This window comes from Trachemys scripta, chromosome 3 (assembly GCF_013100865.1).
Source record: "Trachemys scripta elegans isolate TJP31775 chromosome 3, CAS_Tse_1.0, whole genome shotgun sequence".
Taxonomy (NCBI): Eukaryota; Metazoa; Chordata; order Testudines; family Emydidae; genus Trachemys; species Trachemys scripta.
Genome location: NC_048300.1, coordinates 68,545,789 through 68,563,684, shown reverse-complemented (window position 1 = coordinate 68,563,684; position 17,896 = coordinate 68,545,789). Strand labels below are relative to the sequence as shown.

Sequence of the window (17,896 nt, the reverse complement as noted above, 5' to 3'; positions counted from 1 at the left end):
TCTTTTATTAAATTTAGAAAGGGGAGGGAGAAAATGAGTAAGAATTAATTTAATGTGTGTGTGATAATTTATCAGCAGATAATTGACAAATTAAAATGCAATCATCCTCCAACCCAAACTGGATTTTCTTTTGCTTTAGGCAAGGCTAACAATAGTGTAAACCTATCCACACAAGCCCTAAGAGCTCAAAATAATAACCTCAAGTAGATCCCACATATGGCTATCCCGAGGCAAAATAAATACTTCTGAACTCTAACCTAACTTTTTCTAGGTCAGTCCATTTCTCATTCATATGATCACTATTAACAATAAATTAAATATATTTCCCTTTCCATTCTATTTTTACGCTGCTCAAGTATTAATATAGAGTCTTCCTTTGTGGCTTCTTTTAACTAAATGTACTAACTACAGTTCCAAACCTCTCCGAATAAGACGTGTTCCTCAATCCCTTATCACTTATTTTGTGTTTCTTTAGGAGTACCTACGATTTATCAAAGTTGTATCTTTTATATGCGCACACACATAAAGAGCTCAGAACAGTATACACATGAGCACCACTTTATGGTGAGGCGGATTAATGTTTAAGAATTTTGCACTACCAAGTGCACCCATCTGTCTTGCACAGAAGCAAGAAAAAAATCTCTCTTAAAATACATTACCTTTCAAGAGAGATGCCAAATACATCAATTAAATCAGTATAATTTCAGATATCCGATTATTATTACAGTTAGAAAAATTAAGAATTTCAGAAAATATACTGTGTCCTACCCTCACACCCCAAAAAATTCCACTCAGTTCCTTATTACACACTATCTGGCCTGAAATAGTACTGGAAAAGGCAAGGTATCAGACTGCATTATTTGATAACTGTATCAGCATCAGTAACCAACAGTATGTTCTATTCATTCAAAAGACTAAAGTTAAACAAATTCAAATCTCATGAACATTTGCTATCGCTAGGGTAGTAGACTAAAGTTTTTCAGTTATTTACATTACACAAGATACCTCATGGATTATGTTTAATTTACCACAGTACTTGGTCTATATTTCTGCTGAAAATATACTATGGGTTTCTTTTATAGGTACTTGGTGTGAAAGCTTTTCCATTACCAAGGACAATCTATATTTTCCTATACCACAGTCTCCAACCAGCAAGTCAGAATCTGTAGCCAGGTTCTTTGAATATTAACCTGATTGTGAATAAGTAATATATGATGAAGTATATTTACATTTTATTTAACTTTGCCTTAACTTTAAAAAAAACAAAAAAAAAAACACTATGGATGAAATCCTGACCCCATTGAAGTAAATGGCAGTTTTGCTACTGCCTTCTATAGAGCCAGGATTTCAGCTTATGTGTACAGATAGTTTTGGTACTTTGCTATTCCTGCTTATTTTATTAGTGATGATGAAGGTATAATAAAGAAAATAAACACATTATCCAATTATACTACCCATTAGAAGGCTTTTTGCTGGATTCACAATTAGAATTAATTAGAATGAACATTAATTGCTATCTTTGCTATTGTTGATTGATAACATAAGAAAATAAGAACTGCCATACTGGGTCAGACTAATGGTCCATCTAGTCCAGAATCCTGACTTCAATAGTGGCCATTACCAGAGCTTCAGGGGGAGTATACAGAACAGGGCAATTTTGGAGAGATCCAGTCCTGTTTTCCCCTCACGGATTCTGGCAGTCAGAGGTTTAGGGTTGCCCTGAGCATGGTGTTACATCCCTGACCATCTTGGTTAATAGCCAATGATTGACCTATCCTCCATGAACTCATCCAGTTCTCTACTGAACCCAGTTATACTTTTGGCTATCACAATATTCCATGGCAATGTGTTCCACAAGTTAATTGTACGTTGTGTGAAAAAGTCCTTCCTCTTGTTTTATTAGTTGCCTATTAATTTCATTGGGAGACCCATGGCTTTTATATTGTGGGAAAGAGTAAATAACATCTCTCTATTCACTTTTTCCACACTATTCATAATTTTATAGACCTCCATCAGATCCCCCCATCATCTCTTTTCTAAGAAGAACAGCCCTAATCCTCTAGTCTCTCCTCATATGGAAGCTGTTCCACACCCTTGATCCTCTTTGTTGCCCTTCTCTGAACTTCTTCCAGCTCCACTATATTCTTTCTGAGATGGGGCCACCAGAACTATATGCAGTATTCAAGGTGTGGGTGCACCATGGATTTATATAGTGGCAGTATGATATTTTCTGTCTTATTTTCTATCCTTTTCCCAATAGTTCCTAATATTCTGTTAGCCCTTTTGACCACTGCTGTGCACTGAAGTTTTCAGAGAACTAGACACAATGACTTCAAGATTTCTTTCTTGAGTGGGAACAGCTAATTAATACATATGTATACATTTAGTGAAGTTGGGATTATTTGTTCCAATGGGCATTACATCATACTAATCAATGTTGAATTTCATTTGCTATTTTGTTTCCCAGTCACCCAGTTTTGTGAGATCCCTTTGTAACTCTTCGCAGTCAGCTTTGGACTTAACTATCTTGAATATGGTCATTCCCTTTTCCAGATCATTAATGAATATGCTGACAATGCAGGTCCCAGTACAGATCCTTGAGAGACCGTGCTGATTACCTCTCCGTTGTGAAAACTGATAATTTATTCCTACTCTTTGTTTCCTATAGTTTAACCCGTTAGGATCCATGAGAGAATCTTCCCTGTTATCCCATGACTTGTTTCCTTAAGAGCCTTTTGTGACAGACCTTGTCAAAGGCTTTCTGAAAAATCCAAGTACACTATATTGTACACAATATTGTATATTGACTAAAGGATCACCTTTATCCTCATGACTGTTGACCCCCTCAACAAATTCTAATAGACTGGCTAATAATTTCCAGGATTGCCTCTGGAATCCTCTTTAAAAATTGGTATTACATTAGCTAACTTCCAGTTACTGGGTAGACAGGCTTGTTTCAGCAATAGGTTACATACTACAATTAGTAGTAGTTAGTAGTTCTGCAATTTAGTATTTGAGTTCCTTCAGAACTTTTGGGTGAATACCATCTGGTCCTGGTGACTTATTACTGTTTAATTTATCAATTTGTTCCAAAACTTCATCTTGTTGACACATCAATGTGGGACGGTACTTCAGATGTGTCTCCCAAAAAGAATAGCTCTGATGTGGATAGTTCCACCACATTCTCTGCAATGACACCGAGGCAAAGAATTCATTTAGCTTCTTTGCAATGGCCTTGTCTTTTTTGAGTGCTCCTTTAGCCCCTTTGTCATCTAGTGGCACCACTGACTGCTCGTTAGACTTTGTGCTTTACAGATATACTTTAAAAAACTCTTACCAATAATTTTTGTATCTTTAGCAAGCTGCTCCTCAAATTCTTTCTTGGCCTATGTTGTTAATACTTTTACACTTAACTTGCCAGAGTTTGTACTCCTCACTAGATTTTGACTTCCAAATTTAGAAGGAACCCCTTTTGCCTCTAATGGGCACCATTACTCTGCTGTTTAGCCATGGTGGCATCCTTTTGGTCCTCTTATTGTCTTTTTTGATTTGGGGTATACACTTCGTCTTAGTCTCTATTACGGTGTTTTTAAATACTCCCCATGTTGTTTACGGGAATTTAACCTTTATGATAGCTCCTTTTAATTTCTGTCTAACGAGTCCTCATTTTTGTGTAGTTTCCCTTTTAAAGTTAAATGTTACCATGGTGGGCTTTTTTGGTATTTTCACTGCTACAAGAATGCTAAATTTAATTACATTATGGGCCCTACTACCAAGAGGTTCAGCTATAGTTACCTCTTGGACCTGGGCTCCACTTAGGACTAAATCAAATATTGCCTCTCCCCTTGTGGGTTCTAGGACTAGCTGCTCCAAAAAGCAGTCATTTATAGTGTCTAGAAATTTTCTCTCTGCATCATGCCAAGGTGACTGGGTAGTCAATATGAGGATAGTTGAAATCACCCATTATTACTGCACTTTCTGCTTTTGTATCCTCTCTAACCTCTCTTAGCATTTCAAAATCGTCACCACTGTGGGCCTCAAGGACCTCTCTCCTACTTTTCATTGTCATTGGTACCTACATGTACCACAAGCACTGGCTCCACCTCAGCACCACCTGTATGTTTATCTAGATGTCTTGTGAAATCAGCTACCTTCACACCCAGCAGACAATTCACCATGCAGTTCTCCCACTCATCACAAACCCAACTATCTATATTTCTAATAATTGAAATCCTCACTACTGCCTGTCTATTCCCAGTAACTGGAGTCTCTACCCCCAGAGGAATATCCTCAGTGTGAAAGGATATCAGGACATGCGCTTAAAGGTGGGTCCCAACAATGGGATTATTTCCCTCCGCTCAAGTTTGCTGCTCTCCTGCCCCAAGACTTTTGTCCTCATTAAAAGAACAGGGACGGTCAGACAGGAGGAGGGACCGCTCTACTAAGTCCCTAAAGGTCTCCTCTATGCACCTCTCTGTTTCCTTTCACTCCTCCAGTTCAGCCACTCTGGCCTCAAGAGCTCGTACTCGGTTTCTGAGGGCCATGAGTTGCTTGCACCACACATGCACATATGCCACCTGCCTACGAGGCAGGTAATCATGCATGTTGCACTCAGTGCAATAAACTGGGTAGCCTACACCCTGCTACTGGTCTTCTTGCCTGCATTTTTACCCTTGAGGCATTTTTATTTAGCCTAAATTTATGGTATGTTTGTAAAGTGTACTGTTTTTTCTTTATTCGGTCAGTTGCTTTTCTAGGGGAATTGGTGACTAATTGTTAAATCCTTTGGACTCTTCCCCCTGCAGCCAAACTCTCCTTATCATGGTAGCTCACTCAGTTGTTATGCATTCTCTCTCTCTCTCTCTCTCTCTCTACCTGCCAACCTGCCCAGGATAGCATTAGCCTAGACAATTTTTTCTTATTCAGCATCATCAGTTAACACAGATATTACATTAATTTCATTTTTCTAATTTAATGAAGTTAAGATTTAAGATTATATCTCATCAGAGTTCTTTTACACTCACCGTTTATTTGGATCTTTTATCAGGAGACCCGAAAGTAATGACTTTGCATCTGACGAGAGAGTTCGAGGGAATTTTATGTCCTCCATTAGTATTAGTTCAAACAGTTTCTCATGATCCTGGTTGTAGAATGGTAATCTCCCACACATCATTTCATACATGACAACTCCCAGGCCCCACCAGTCCACTGCACGACCATAGTCATTGTCTTCTAATACCTAAAATTAAAAATTAAAAAACCCAAGTATAAATCATATGGAGTTTCAATCAGATCTTTTCAATCAGTTTAGATTTAAGGTTTTCATGTATTAATATATCTTTCAACCTCGTCATGCTGTAATATGGGGCACAGATTCCCAAAACATTGGACACAGAGACACTGACCCTACAGAGTTTATTGCTTATTACAAAATTGAGCCCAACTAGTGCTGGTTGAAATTCTATTCATGCTAAATGGTGCTGTGACAGCACAATTGTTATTTATATAAATGTCTGAGACAAACAGAACAGAGAAGGTTGTCATCAGTGTGACCAGTGCATTTTTCCTTCTCTTGTTCTCCCCATTCCTTCCCTATTACCCTATCATAGGGCCCTCCATTTCAGGAGAGGAAGGGAAGCTTGATCTACTGGCCATCAACCACCGCCACTGTCTTTAGCTCCTCTCTGACTCCTGTCTTAGGGGTTTTCTCTCTCCCCCTCCTCAACTACCTCCTCTCCTCACTTGGGCGCTCCAACTGCAGCAGGAGAGTCTAAGACTAACAAACATTTTAATATTCTTAAAGTATGCATTGCTTCCTAGCAGGCTGTTCATATGCTGGACCCCTAGCTACACTTCTCTTCACAGTCCAAAGCACAGCATACCAGAACTCATTCTGGTGCATTGAAATATGCTTATCTCCAGTGTTTATGGCTCTAGAGGACTTCTTATGCCACAACCCTTCACCCCAATATCTCCAGAGAGAATGGAGATAAGCAACCTAGACAAGCTGATTTCAATACACCTTCATAATGAAATGGAGAAAGCTATTACAGTGGAACATGGCCATAAAGAAGCCGTAAAAGCAATGCAGTTTAGAGGTACAATGTGTATATACATATATACAGGCATCCTGAAAAGTGCTGAGTTGTTCAAATTCTTTTAATGACTCATCTAAGAACCTTAAAAACTGTGTGACAAATAGAAGTTAATAATATGAATTCCTTCATATGAAAGACACTAATTTTAAGTGCACAGGACACAAATATTTACTCAGGACAGATACACTCAAAAGGCAAAATACAAAGAATCTTTTGTAACGAATCTTTTAAATAAACGGTAACCCAAAATTTTGTAAGAGTTCAATATAATGAATTATAGACCTGAATAATACACTATAGAGATAATTTAAGAGACACAGGTAAAGGAAATAAGAGGTTTTCCTCTGTGACTTGATAACAAAGATGCAGAAATAGAGGAAAGCTGTTCCAGACAAAAGAAGCTGCTGAGGAGAAGGATTTCACAATGACAAAACTGTATTGAGTTGCCAAAGGAGTGGTCAGATAAGTGAAGTGACCTGGAATGGAAGGAGAGAGACACAAGGCCCTGTAAGTCAGTTACAGTGAATGCAGAGATACAGGGAGGAAAAGATTTATTTAAAAAAGATAAATCCAAATTTACTTGGGACCTTGGAATGAACAAGGAGCCAGTGTAACTGTTTGGGTGTGGGGATGCACTTCTTTGTACTTGTGACAAAGCAGCCAGCAGCATCTGTACATGCTGGGGTCTGAAGGCCTAAGTCTTTTGGGAGAGGAGAGAAAATGGAGTTGCAATAGCCAAGATAAGAGGTGATGAAGATAAACAGAAATGGTTGGATTATATCAGTACTACTTTAAAAAACCTTTATGTAGTTGCTCTATTGTTGAATGCTGAAATCGAAAGGGAGCAAATCTGAAACAGATAAATGGAGAAAAGACAGTTACCTACCTTTCATAACTGTTGTTCTTCGAGATGTGTTGCTCATGTCCATTCCAATAGGTATGTGTGCGTGCTGTGTGCACGACTGTCACAAGTTTTTCCCCTAGCGCTGGAGCCCCCTGGAGTGGTGCCTTTGTGACAGTGTATATAGGTCCCTGCCGACCCGCCGCCTGCGCAGTCCCTCGTTGCTGGAACACTCTGACAGAGGGGAGGCGGGCGGGATTTGGAACGGACACGAGCAACATATCTTGAAGAACAACAGTTACGAAAGGTAGGTAACCGTCTTTTCCTCTTCGAGTGATTGCTCATGTCCATTCCAATAGGTGACTCCCAAGCAGTTTAGACGAAGGAGGGATCGGAGTTCACCGAGTTGTTGATTGCAGTACTGCCCTGCTAAATGCTGCATTCTCCCTTGCCTGTTTGGTGATGGCATAGTGCGACATGAAGACCACGTTGCTGTCTTGCATATGTCCTGAACGGGGACTTGTGCGAGGAACGCAGCAGAACATGTCTGCACTCTTGTGGAGTGTGCTGTCAACGCCGGGGCTGGGATCTTAGCCAGGTCATAGCACATTCTGATGCAGGACGCGAGCCACAATAAGATGTGCTGGGACAAGATGGGAAGTCCTTTCATCCTCTCGGCGATTGCAACAAAAAGCTGTGGTGGCTTACGAAACAGCTTTGTGCGTTCAATGTAGAAGGCTAGGGCATGCCTGACATCCAGGGAATAGAGTGTCTGCTCTTTGTTGCTGGCAGGAGGTTTAGGAAAAAATACCAGTAGAATATGTCCTGGTTAACATGAAACTGGGATACTATGTTGGGTAGGAACGCTGGGTGAGGGCGTAGCTGCACCTTGTCAAAGACTGTGTAGTGGGGCTCGGAAGTCAGCACTCTGAGCTCAGAGACCCTTCTGGCCAAGGTTATGACCACCAGAAAGGCCACCTTCAAGGAAAGGTAGGATATGGGGCAGGTGGCCAGAGGCTCGAAAGGGGGATCCAAGAGTCGGAAAGGACTAGATTAAGATCCCACTGGGGAACTGGCTGCCTCACCTGAGGGTAAAGCCTATCCAAGCCCTTAAACCAGCCCACCATGGGATTGCTAAAGACTGACCTGCCTGCCACACCCGGATAGAAGGTTTAGAGGGTAGAGGCTTGCTGCGGGGAGGTACTTTTCTGTAGGGACCAAAAGGAGAAACACTTCCACTTTGCCAGGTACATTGTGCAAGTGGAGGGCTTCCCGTTCCACAACAGAACTTCCCTAATAGAGTCCGAGCACTGCAGTTCAAGCTGGTTCAGCCTTTGAGTTTCCATGCCATGAAGTGGAGGGACTCCAGGTTGGGGTGTTGTAGTTGGCCATGATCCTGTGTGATGAGGTCCGGGAGCATAGGAAGGGCCACTGGCCTGTTCACTGATAGGTTCAGTAGCATGGTGAATCAGTGCTGTCGGGGCCACGCTCGTGCTATGAGGATCACTGAAGCCCTGCCCTGCCGGATCTTGAGGAGGACCTTGTGTATGAGGGGGAAAGGTGGGAACGCAGGTGGTAGGTGAAAGGCATCCATTATGGAGCCGCGGCTCTTGTTCTGAAAGGAGCAAAACAGCTGACACTTTCTGTTGCTCCGCATTGTAAACAGGTCCACGAGGAGATAGCCCCACCTCTGGAAGATTTAAAGGGCAATGTCCGCTCTGAGTGACCACTCGTGAGTGTTGAATAAGCGGCTGAGGTGGTCCGCTAGTTCGTTCTGTGTTCCCGGCAGATATGAGGCCTGTAGCTGGATGAAGTGTGTGACGCAGAAGTTCCACAGTAGAAGAACTTCCTTGGCATGGGGAAAGGAGCAAAAACCACCCTGTTTGTTTATACAGAACATCTCTGTGGTGTTGTCTGTAAGTACTGAGACACATTTGCCCTAAAGATGGGCCTGGAACGTCTGGCAAGCCAGGCAAACCACTCTCAGCTTCCCAACGTTGGTATGCAGCGAAAGTTCTGGTTGTGACCACATGCCTTGAATTCTGATACTACCCAGGTGCGCTCCCCAGCCCATCTGCGATGCATCCGTGACCAGCGACAGTGAAGGCTGAGGCTTGGCAAAGGGTACTCCCCTACGGACCACCTGAGATTGAAGCCACCAACTGAGGGACTTGAGAATCTTGGGCGAAATGGTAACCAGTCTGTCCAGACCCCTGCTGGGTCTGTATACCCTTACCAGCCAAGCCTGGAGGGGACAAAGGCACAACCTGGCGTGCTACACTACATACGTGCGGGCCACCATATGCCCCAGAAGCTTCATGCAGGTTCAGTTCAGTATGGAGGTTCTGGCCTGAGTGGAGTACAGGAGAGCCCCAATGAACTCTATCTTCTGGGTTGGAACCAGTGTAGACTTAGACCAGTAGTGGGCAACCTGCGGCCCATCAAGGTAATCTGCACGGCCGGCCACAGCTCCCAGTGGGCATGGTTTGCTGTTCTTGGTCAATGGAAGCTGTGGGAAGTGGTATCCACATCCCTGTGGCCCGCACCACTTCCTGCAGCTCCCATCGGCCAGGACTGGCGTATCACGGTCACTGGGAGCTGTGGGCGGCCATGCAAATGTAAACCAACTGCCTGGCGGCCCACCAGCAGATTACCCTGCCAGGCCGCAGGTTCCCCCACACTGACTTAGACAGAATGAGCCCCAGCCTGCCGAAAATAGTTCGTGCCAGAGCCATATGCTCCAGCACGTGCACTCAGGAATTGCCCTGGATGAGCCAATCATCCAGGTACGGAAAGGCCTGTACCCAGCATTTGCGCAGGAAGGCTGCCACAACTGCCACTTTGTGAACATGCGTGGGGCTGTTGAAAGTCCGAATGGTAGTGGGGTGAACTGATAGTGCAGGCCGCTGACTATGAATCTCAGGAATCTCCTGTGTGCCAGAACAATTGATATATGAAAGAACGTGTCCTTCAAGTCGAGGGCGGCGTACCAGTCCTCCAGATCCAGAGAAGGAAAGATGGTTGCCAGAGAGACCCTAAGAAACTTCAGCTTTCTTATGAACGTGTTGAGGTTTCGCAGATCCAGGATAGGCCTGAGCCCACCCTTGGCCTTGAGGATGAGGAAATATCAGGAGTAGAGCCCCCTGCCCTTGAACTCCTGAATAACCTCTTCTATTGCCCCCCAGCATGAGGAGTGATTGCACCTCCTGTAGCAGAAGTTGCTCATGAGAGAGTCCCTGAAGAGGGATGGGGAAGATTGGTGGGAGGGCACAGAATTGGATACAATATCCCACCCCACCGTGCTCAAGACCCAGCAATCTGAAGTAATTTGGACCCAAGGACGCAAAAATGGGACAGACGATTCATAAAGGGAGGGAAAGGATCTGGGATTTGGGCTGGCGCTGTCCCCAGGCGCATCTTCAAAAGTTTGGCTTAGAGCCGGGGGGCTGCTTGGAGCCCTGACTCTGGCCGGACACTATGGGGACACCTCCTGTTGTTTCTGCCCCTCCTTCAATTACAGTCCTGCCTGGGGGGACCTGGATAGAATCATGAGGGAGCTGAGGCTTGAAGGGTTTTCTCTGGGGTGCTGGTGTATGAATTTCCAGAGACTTAAGGATTGCTCACAAGTCCTTGAGACTGTGCAGTCTCGAGTCTGTCTTGTCGGTGAACAGCCCATCACAGTCAAATAGGAGGTCCTGTCTGGTGTTCTGGATCTCTGTCGGGAGTCCCAAGACTTGTAGCCATGAGCTACGCCTCATTGTGATGCCCATAGCCATGGTTCACGCTGACGAGTCAGCGGAGTGCAGAGCAGCCTGGAGGAAGGTTCTAGCCACCACCCTGCCCTTTTCCAGGACTGCAGCAAATTCCTGTCGGGATTCTGACGGAAGCAGCTCCTGAAATTTAGAGAGGGCATTCCAAGAGTTGTACGCATAGCCACTAAATACCGCCTGCTGGTTGGAAATTCGAAGCTGGAACCCCCCAGTCAAGTACACCTTTCGACCAAAGAGGTCCAGCTTTTTAGCGTCTTTATTCTTAGGGGAAGGCCCCAACTGCCCCTGCTGCTCTTTGTGGTTTGCTGCGTCCACTACCAAGGTCTCAGGTGGGGGGTGGGTGAAGAAGTGCTCGTACCCCTTCTGAGGGACAAAGTAATGCTGCTCTCCTCCCCTGGCTGTAGGTGGTATAGAGCCTGGGGTTTGCCAGAGCACCTTCGTGGTGTCCTGAATGTTTTTTTATAAGTGGCAGTGCCACCTTGGAGGAACCCTCCAGGACGAGTATGTCCACCATAGGATCCGAGTCTTCCACCCCCTCCTCCATTGCCATGTTGAGGTTCTGGGCCACCCTCCTAAGGAGGTCCTGGTGGGCTTTCATGTCCATCGCTGGAAGGGACATGGTAGTGCCCGCCACTGCCTCATTGGGTAAGGAAGAAGACGAGGCTCAATGTGGGACGGGGTCTTCCTGCCCCTCCAGTTCCCTGGTGACTTGCTCACAGACATCCATCGTTGCTGCTACTGGTGGTACGGGAACCGCCATCTTTGGTGTCTCTGACCTTGCACTCGATGCAGGAGGTCCAGGGTCTGAACCCCGTGGTGGGTCCTCGGGAGCCCTAGTCTGATCTGGGACAACAGACGTCGCAGAAGGAGGGGCACGAGCAATGGAGACCACAGATGCTGCCAGTGCCGGAAGTGGTGCAGCAGCGGGTTCTTGCGCTGCCTGCACCTGATCCTGTGCATGGAAATAGGAGGCCGGGAATGGTGCCATCATGACAATTAAGTCCCGCATGGCCTCAAACGTGTCTGGTGTGGAGAGGTGGTCCAGGTCCTCCTCCAACACTTCCCAGACTGGAGAGTCCACCCACACCAGACTCAACAGATCCTCTCCTCCACCCTTCAAGGCTGGAGTCAACAATGTCGGGACCGACGGACCAGCCTTCTGGTGTCCCAATGTGGGATGCACTACACTGGAGTCCTGTCCGCTCTTCTTGACAGGGGAGCGGCCTTGTTCCGCCTTCTTCTTCTTATGCAGCACTGGGGATTGTGATTGGTGTTACACCGATGAGCCAGCCTTCCGCACAGGGGAGCGGACTGATGCTCCTTATGCGGGTCTTCCCTCGGTGCTGAGATGTCCCGCACCGAGGCCGGTGCGCTGTGAACTGAGGCTGCCAGTGCCGGCTCTTGAGTCAGTTGGGGCCAGAGAGTGGACTCCATCAAGAGGAGCTTGAAGCAATAGTTTCTCCCCCCTCTTAGTTCTGGGCTTAAAGCCTCTGCAGATGGTGCACTTGTCTTACAAATGACCCTCTCCCAGGCACTTCAGACATGCGGCTTGCGGATCCGCTCTTGGAATAGGCTTACCACACCTAAGGCACGACTTGAACCCATGGGGCTGCGGCATGCCCCGGCGACAGGGGAAAATATTTTTTTGGGGGGACCTCCACCTTAAACTGACTAACTAAGATAGTGAAGGATAACAACCATATACAAAGCAACAGAGAGTCCTGTGGCACCTTTAAGACTAACAGATGTATTGGAGCATAAGCTTTCGTGGGTGAATACCCACTTTGTCAGAAGCATGTACAGACCATATACAGGGAAAAACACTAGGAAGCACTTGCTAAAGCAAGAGACCAGATGCTCCAACGATGGTCAGTGGCGGTAAGAAGGATCTGAGCAGGTGCCGGGTTGGTAGGGACCTATATACACCACCACAAAGGCGCCACTCCAGTGGGCTCCACAGCCGACCCCACAGGTACTGCTAGGGTAAAAATTTCAGACAGTCGTGCACACAGCACGCACACACACCTATTCGAATTGACATGAGCAATCACTCAAAGAAGAATAGTATTTCATACAAGCCACAAATGATCACCGAGCCCAAGAGCTTAGCAGAATTCAAAAAAGAAGAGGACCTATATGGATAATGAGACTATCCAGATGTATACTAGTCCTGATTTTTTTTTCCTTTTTAAAACATCCTAAGTGAAATAAACCCTCATACTTTAGGGCACCAGGTAATCTAACCTTTGAAAGTTAGGGAAAAGTTTCTTTCTATGACCAGGTTATTCCATAACTGTCTTCTAACAGAGCTTCTTGCACCTTCCTCTGAAGCATTTGATACGGGCCACAGTAAGAGACAAAACACAGACCAGGTGAACCACTGGTCTGGGTCAGTATGGCAATTCCAATGGCCCCATGTCAATGTATACGCTCGAATACTTAGTCTTCACTATCATTAAAGATTAGTAGTATGTGAAAATGTATATTACTAAGGGCATATATATAACTAAGATCAAGAATAGTAAGTTTTAACTCATGCTATTTATACATCAATTATATTTACTTATGCCAAAACAGAGACTCATCAGATACTCTTTATTATATCAGAATTTGATATTTTCAAGTAAAAGGTGAGATTTTGGAGAGTGTAAAATTAAACTAATTTCCTGTATACATACATGTGACCAAATGAACTAAAATTACTTCTGCTTTTTAAGATTAAACATTGTATGAGTAGGAGACTGTAGCAAGCGATTCGCTGAAAAACTGAATATCAATTTGTGATGTTTAGAATCTTTTAATCACCATTTTCTCTAACTTAGAGGAAAGGTAAAGTTTTCACATATGCGGTCATTTCTACTGTTAGCATTTTTCTTGTAATGACAGCAAAATAAATAAAACAATGACACAATGGTACCTATACTTCACATAAGATGAGGTGTGGACTGAATGTATGAGTTAGAAAATGGCAATGGAGAAAAAAAAACTTTCATTTTCTGAACAAGGCATTATCACATGGCCAATAGCTGGAATGTACTATATGTGGGGCTTTACCTAATAATAATAAAAAGTATGAGCAATCTTTTGCTGCATTCCCACAACAGCAACAAAACAGTAGTACAAAGAAAGAGCCAAATGTGATTTTTAACTTCTTTTTACATAAAATAATAAATAAGCATAAAAACTGGATTAACTGCCTCGCGAACCCGCATATAACCAGCCGGGTTCTCATCCCCAGCTGGCAAAACTGGCAACCCTTTATTTTTGTTTAAATACCTGGTTTACAGCCAACCAGAGAAGCAAGTGCATTCAAAGGTTTTAGTTTAGGAAAAAGAGCAATAAAAAAATAATGTAAAATTATGGAAAATGTGTGTCAGTTTATAATATAAATTTAATAACGTATAAAATTAAGTCATAGTAAAAACACATGAAATTAATTTTTTTCTTTACATCAGAAATATTATGTGCACAATTCTATCTTAAGAATTTTTCAGAATTTACAGAATGTGGAAAGTTAATGGCACTGGTTAGTGCTCAATACCTCTTAGGATCAAATCTATATTAAGTGTATATGTACAAGAGTGAGTGTTTATGTAAGTATTTTCTCCTAATGCTATAGTATCTTTTTCAACCAATTCTTAAATCTTTTTTTAAAAAAATTGAATGCATCTTAAGATCAGGAATGCTTCAGCTCAATTGGCTATACACACCTTTTAGAGTTGCACTGCCTGTAAAGCTTAAAGGAGCATGACAAAAAGTTAAGTAGTTTACAAATGTCATAAGAAAAGTATTTTAAGATTGTTCATGAGTACAGCACAGAATTGCAAAGAAACAGGAAGAAAATACAGAAATGATGACTATGCTGAATATATACTGAACAGCTGCATTTTCTTGAATCGGGGTGCCTATTTAAGTCATATGCTTGGTACCTCCTTCCCCTAAACAAAGTGTACACTACTCAAGCTAAACAAGTCATTCAAGTACACTTTTGTCTTTTACACCTCCTGTTCAAAGGGCATAAGAGCCTTCTAGAAGATCAGTAAAGAGGTGTGAGCTACAGTGTGTGTGATTTCAGTACGCAGATGACAGCAAGCTCTACTACATCATATCAAGTCATTGTAGCTGACTTACTTACCTAGTGTTTGATGGAGAAGCAAGCTGACTGAGGGTCAACTTGGATAAAACTGTGGGCTGTGGAAAGACTCAAGAAATGAGATATTATGGGCTTCCTTAAATGAGGGAGCATGCCTGTCATTTGTTACCATGGGTCACAACTTAAAGATTATGTTGGGTTGCTTACCTACTCCTGTATGTCTTGATAGCAGTAAGAGCCATTTGAATTTGACTAGAAGATTATCAGTCTGATTCTCATGAAAGCCTTAAAGTGGCCGTAAATTAAATTTACGATTAAATTGTGATGATTATTAAACGTTAACAGACTCTGGAATGACTCTAAAATGTATAGTCTTATTTGTATCTAACACAGGGCATAGTATGGGTTGCACATGTGCTTTAACAAGAACCTGCACAAATACTGCTAAGGCGTACTATGGTGGACCCCAGGTTCCCACACAGTAAGGAAGCGATTAAAGAGCTATTCTGAGCACAATCAGCACCAAACTGGTGCTCCTGTGAGGACTGTCAAACCTGGAGAGGGGCAACTCCTTATATGGTAGAATCCAAGCCCAGTGTGGGGTGGCATTCAGAGAGGAGCAGAGCTTGAACTCCTAGGCCCCACAAAGCAGGGCTGCTTACCAGAATAGATCCTGAAGAACCTCTGCTGCCTGGATCCCCTGAAGAGATGAAGGGGACCATCTTTACTTTTGGGGGGGAAGAAAGCATTATTTGTTTGGTTTTTTTAGAGCCCAGTGTGCATAGCCCAGACTCCCCCCAGACACACAGGGGGTTAGGAACCCAATCGCCCCCCACAGAGACCATTTCTCTTCAGTCTTGTGAGGAACAGTGGAGTTAGCCCAGACGGTTTTGCGGGCTGCAGGATTATTTTATTTGCCTTTTTCATTTAGAACTGCAGGTACGCCTAGAAGGGCTTCATAAGACATACAGTTTAAAGATTGCACTTGGCACTTCAAATCAGGGCTACAGTGATGCCAGAAAAAGATGTCTGGAATGAGAGAGGCATCCATCCCCACAGCAAGGGAATGCCCTACAGGTATATCCAACAACAAAATATTTGCTTCAAGAATATGCAGTTACTTATGAGCTCTTACAGATGTTTTATGGACACTGGACAGTATTGTAATTTCAAACAGGGTTAAGCTGTTGATTTGCATAAGAACTTCAATTTTCACTGTGTTTAAAAGGCTAACAAACCTAATTATGTTATTATATAGATACAGCAAAATACCAGTATCAGCTAACAAAATTTATTTAAATAAGTAGGCAGCTATATTTCAGATCTGACTCAGATATCTGATACATAAAATGACTTTTTAAAGCAAAAATTCAAGAAAAAATAAATTGCGCCATAGTTATACTTTTATCATTTTCGACAGTAAATATATCATTAAACACAGTCCACACCCGAGGCCGTCAATCTCTAGAAAACCATTCTCACCTTTTCTCTATCCAGCTGCAATAGTGAGTCGATCAAATGTATTTAATGGTTTTAGTGAGTTCACCATCTGCTAACCGAGTGGAGTTTTAAGACAAATGCTATCAGCCATTTACAGTAGTGACTGACTATGTTATGGGACACTGCCTTACAGTTTTCCAAAAATCCTTGCTACTGCCCTGGCATGGAAATTATGAACCAGAAAAGGATCTGAAGGCACCCTTCATAGAAAGGAGCATGTATCTGCACACAACTAGTAAGCACTGATTAATGTAGTGTTGTTGCTACTGCTTCTTGAGAGATTCAAGCCCCTACTGGCTTCTCAAAGTCTTCTTCCTGATTATAGGAGACAAGCTCATGCAATCCATAGTGTATTTACCATACGGTACCAAAAAGCAATCTGATGATTTTAATTTTTTTTAACTCTGCTAATCTAAGACAAACACTCCTGTGACCATGAGAATGAAAGACTCTACATCCCATTGTCAGTCTCTTTCAAACTGTTGTTCATAAGATGATTTATTTTTTAAAGGCAACAGAAAAATCACTTTCACACTGTTGTATGCATTAATCATTAATGTCATAAAAGACGACTTCTTGGGGTGCTGAACACCTCTGTCATTCACTCTACTCACAGTCCCTCTCAACTCTCTAGAGATATGCATTATAAGACAATGCAGACCCTGACATATCTTATTGCTCAATCAATTCTGACAGAACAGATGGGAAAAGATTAAAACAACTAAACAAACTGTCTGCACACCTATGTTGTGAAAGAAAACTGAGAACTTGGATACACCAATTTACAGTTAATGCAGGGTGAAAAAACTGTTTTCAATTAACCTTACAGTTCAGGTGAATAGTATGCACCTAATAATTTCTACTAACACTTCACACATTCTTATCACTTCAGTTGTTGATCTGTTAGCAAATATTCACCACCCATATATTTTTCAATAAAAGTTAAAAATATATTTGTTATAACTTTGTATGAATTGTGGCAACTGTTGCAGCAACGAGAAAGCATATAATTTAAAGCTCTGATCAACAGTGGTGATAACTATTTTATAAAACAGTCTCAGACACCTACCACTTAAATAAAGTAAGAAAGTCACATACACAGAAAGTTGTGGTGGTGTCTGACAGAACCTGCAGGGATAGAACCTGGGACCATGGGGGTTGTGGGCCACTAACATCTCTCTCTGCATCACCACAGGAGGACCTGTGAGGCTGGGCTCAACAGGCAGTACCACCCAACAGGACCTGAGTGGCAGCCCCTCACAACCCACTGATTGGCTGGTACTAGTACTTAAACCAGGAACCCAGGAATGGAGCTGCCTTAACAACAACATACACTGCCTGCCCATCTCCGCTTGCGATAGACCCTAGATTCTGGCATCTGATTCTGGTTTGTCCTCGATTGCGTTATTCGATTGTCTGTAACCTGGAGCCTGATCTCAATCTCTTGGTAACCTGACCCTGCCTGATGCCTGACTCTCGGTTTGCCCTCTGGCCTGTTTCAGACTCTGACCTCCCAATATCCTGGCCCTGCCTGCCCCCAGATGACTGATTCTCAATCTGCTCACTGGCCTGTCTCGGATTCTGACCTCCTCCT

At 43.2% G+C, this 17,896-nt stretch overlaps 1 protein-coding gene across 5 annotated transcripts in view; it reads right to left on the bottom strand.

Annotated features, from left to right (window-relative positions):
- Nucleotides 1-17,896, bottom strand: part of AKT3 (AKT serine/threonine kinase 3) — a 257,770-nt gene that overhangs the window by 33,460 nt on the left and 206,414 nt on the right. For all 5 annotated transcript variants that reach the window (XM_034765003.1, XM_034765005.1, XM_034765006.1 and 2 more), the window contains one exon: nt 5,025-5,239. In XM_034765003.1, coding sequence (XP_034620894.1) covers nt 5,025-5,239 — 215 coding nt within the window. The remainder of the gene's footprint in view (nt 1-5,024; nt 5,240-17,896) is intronic.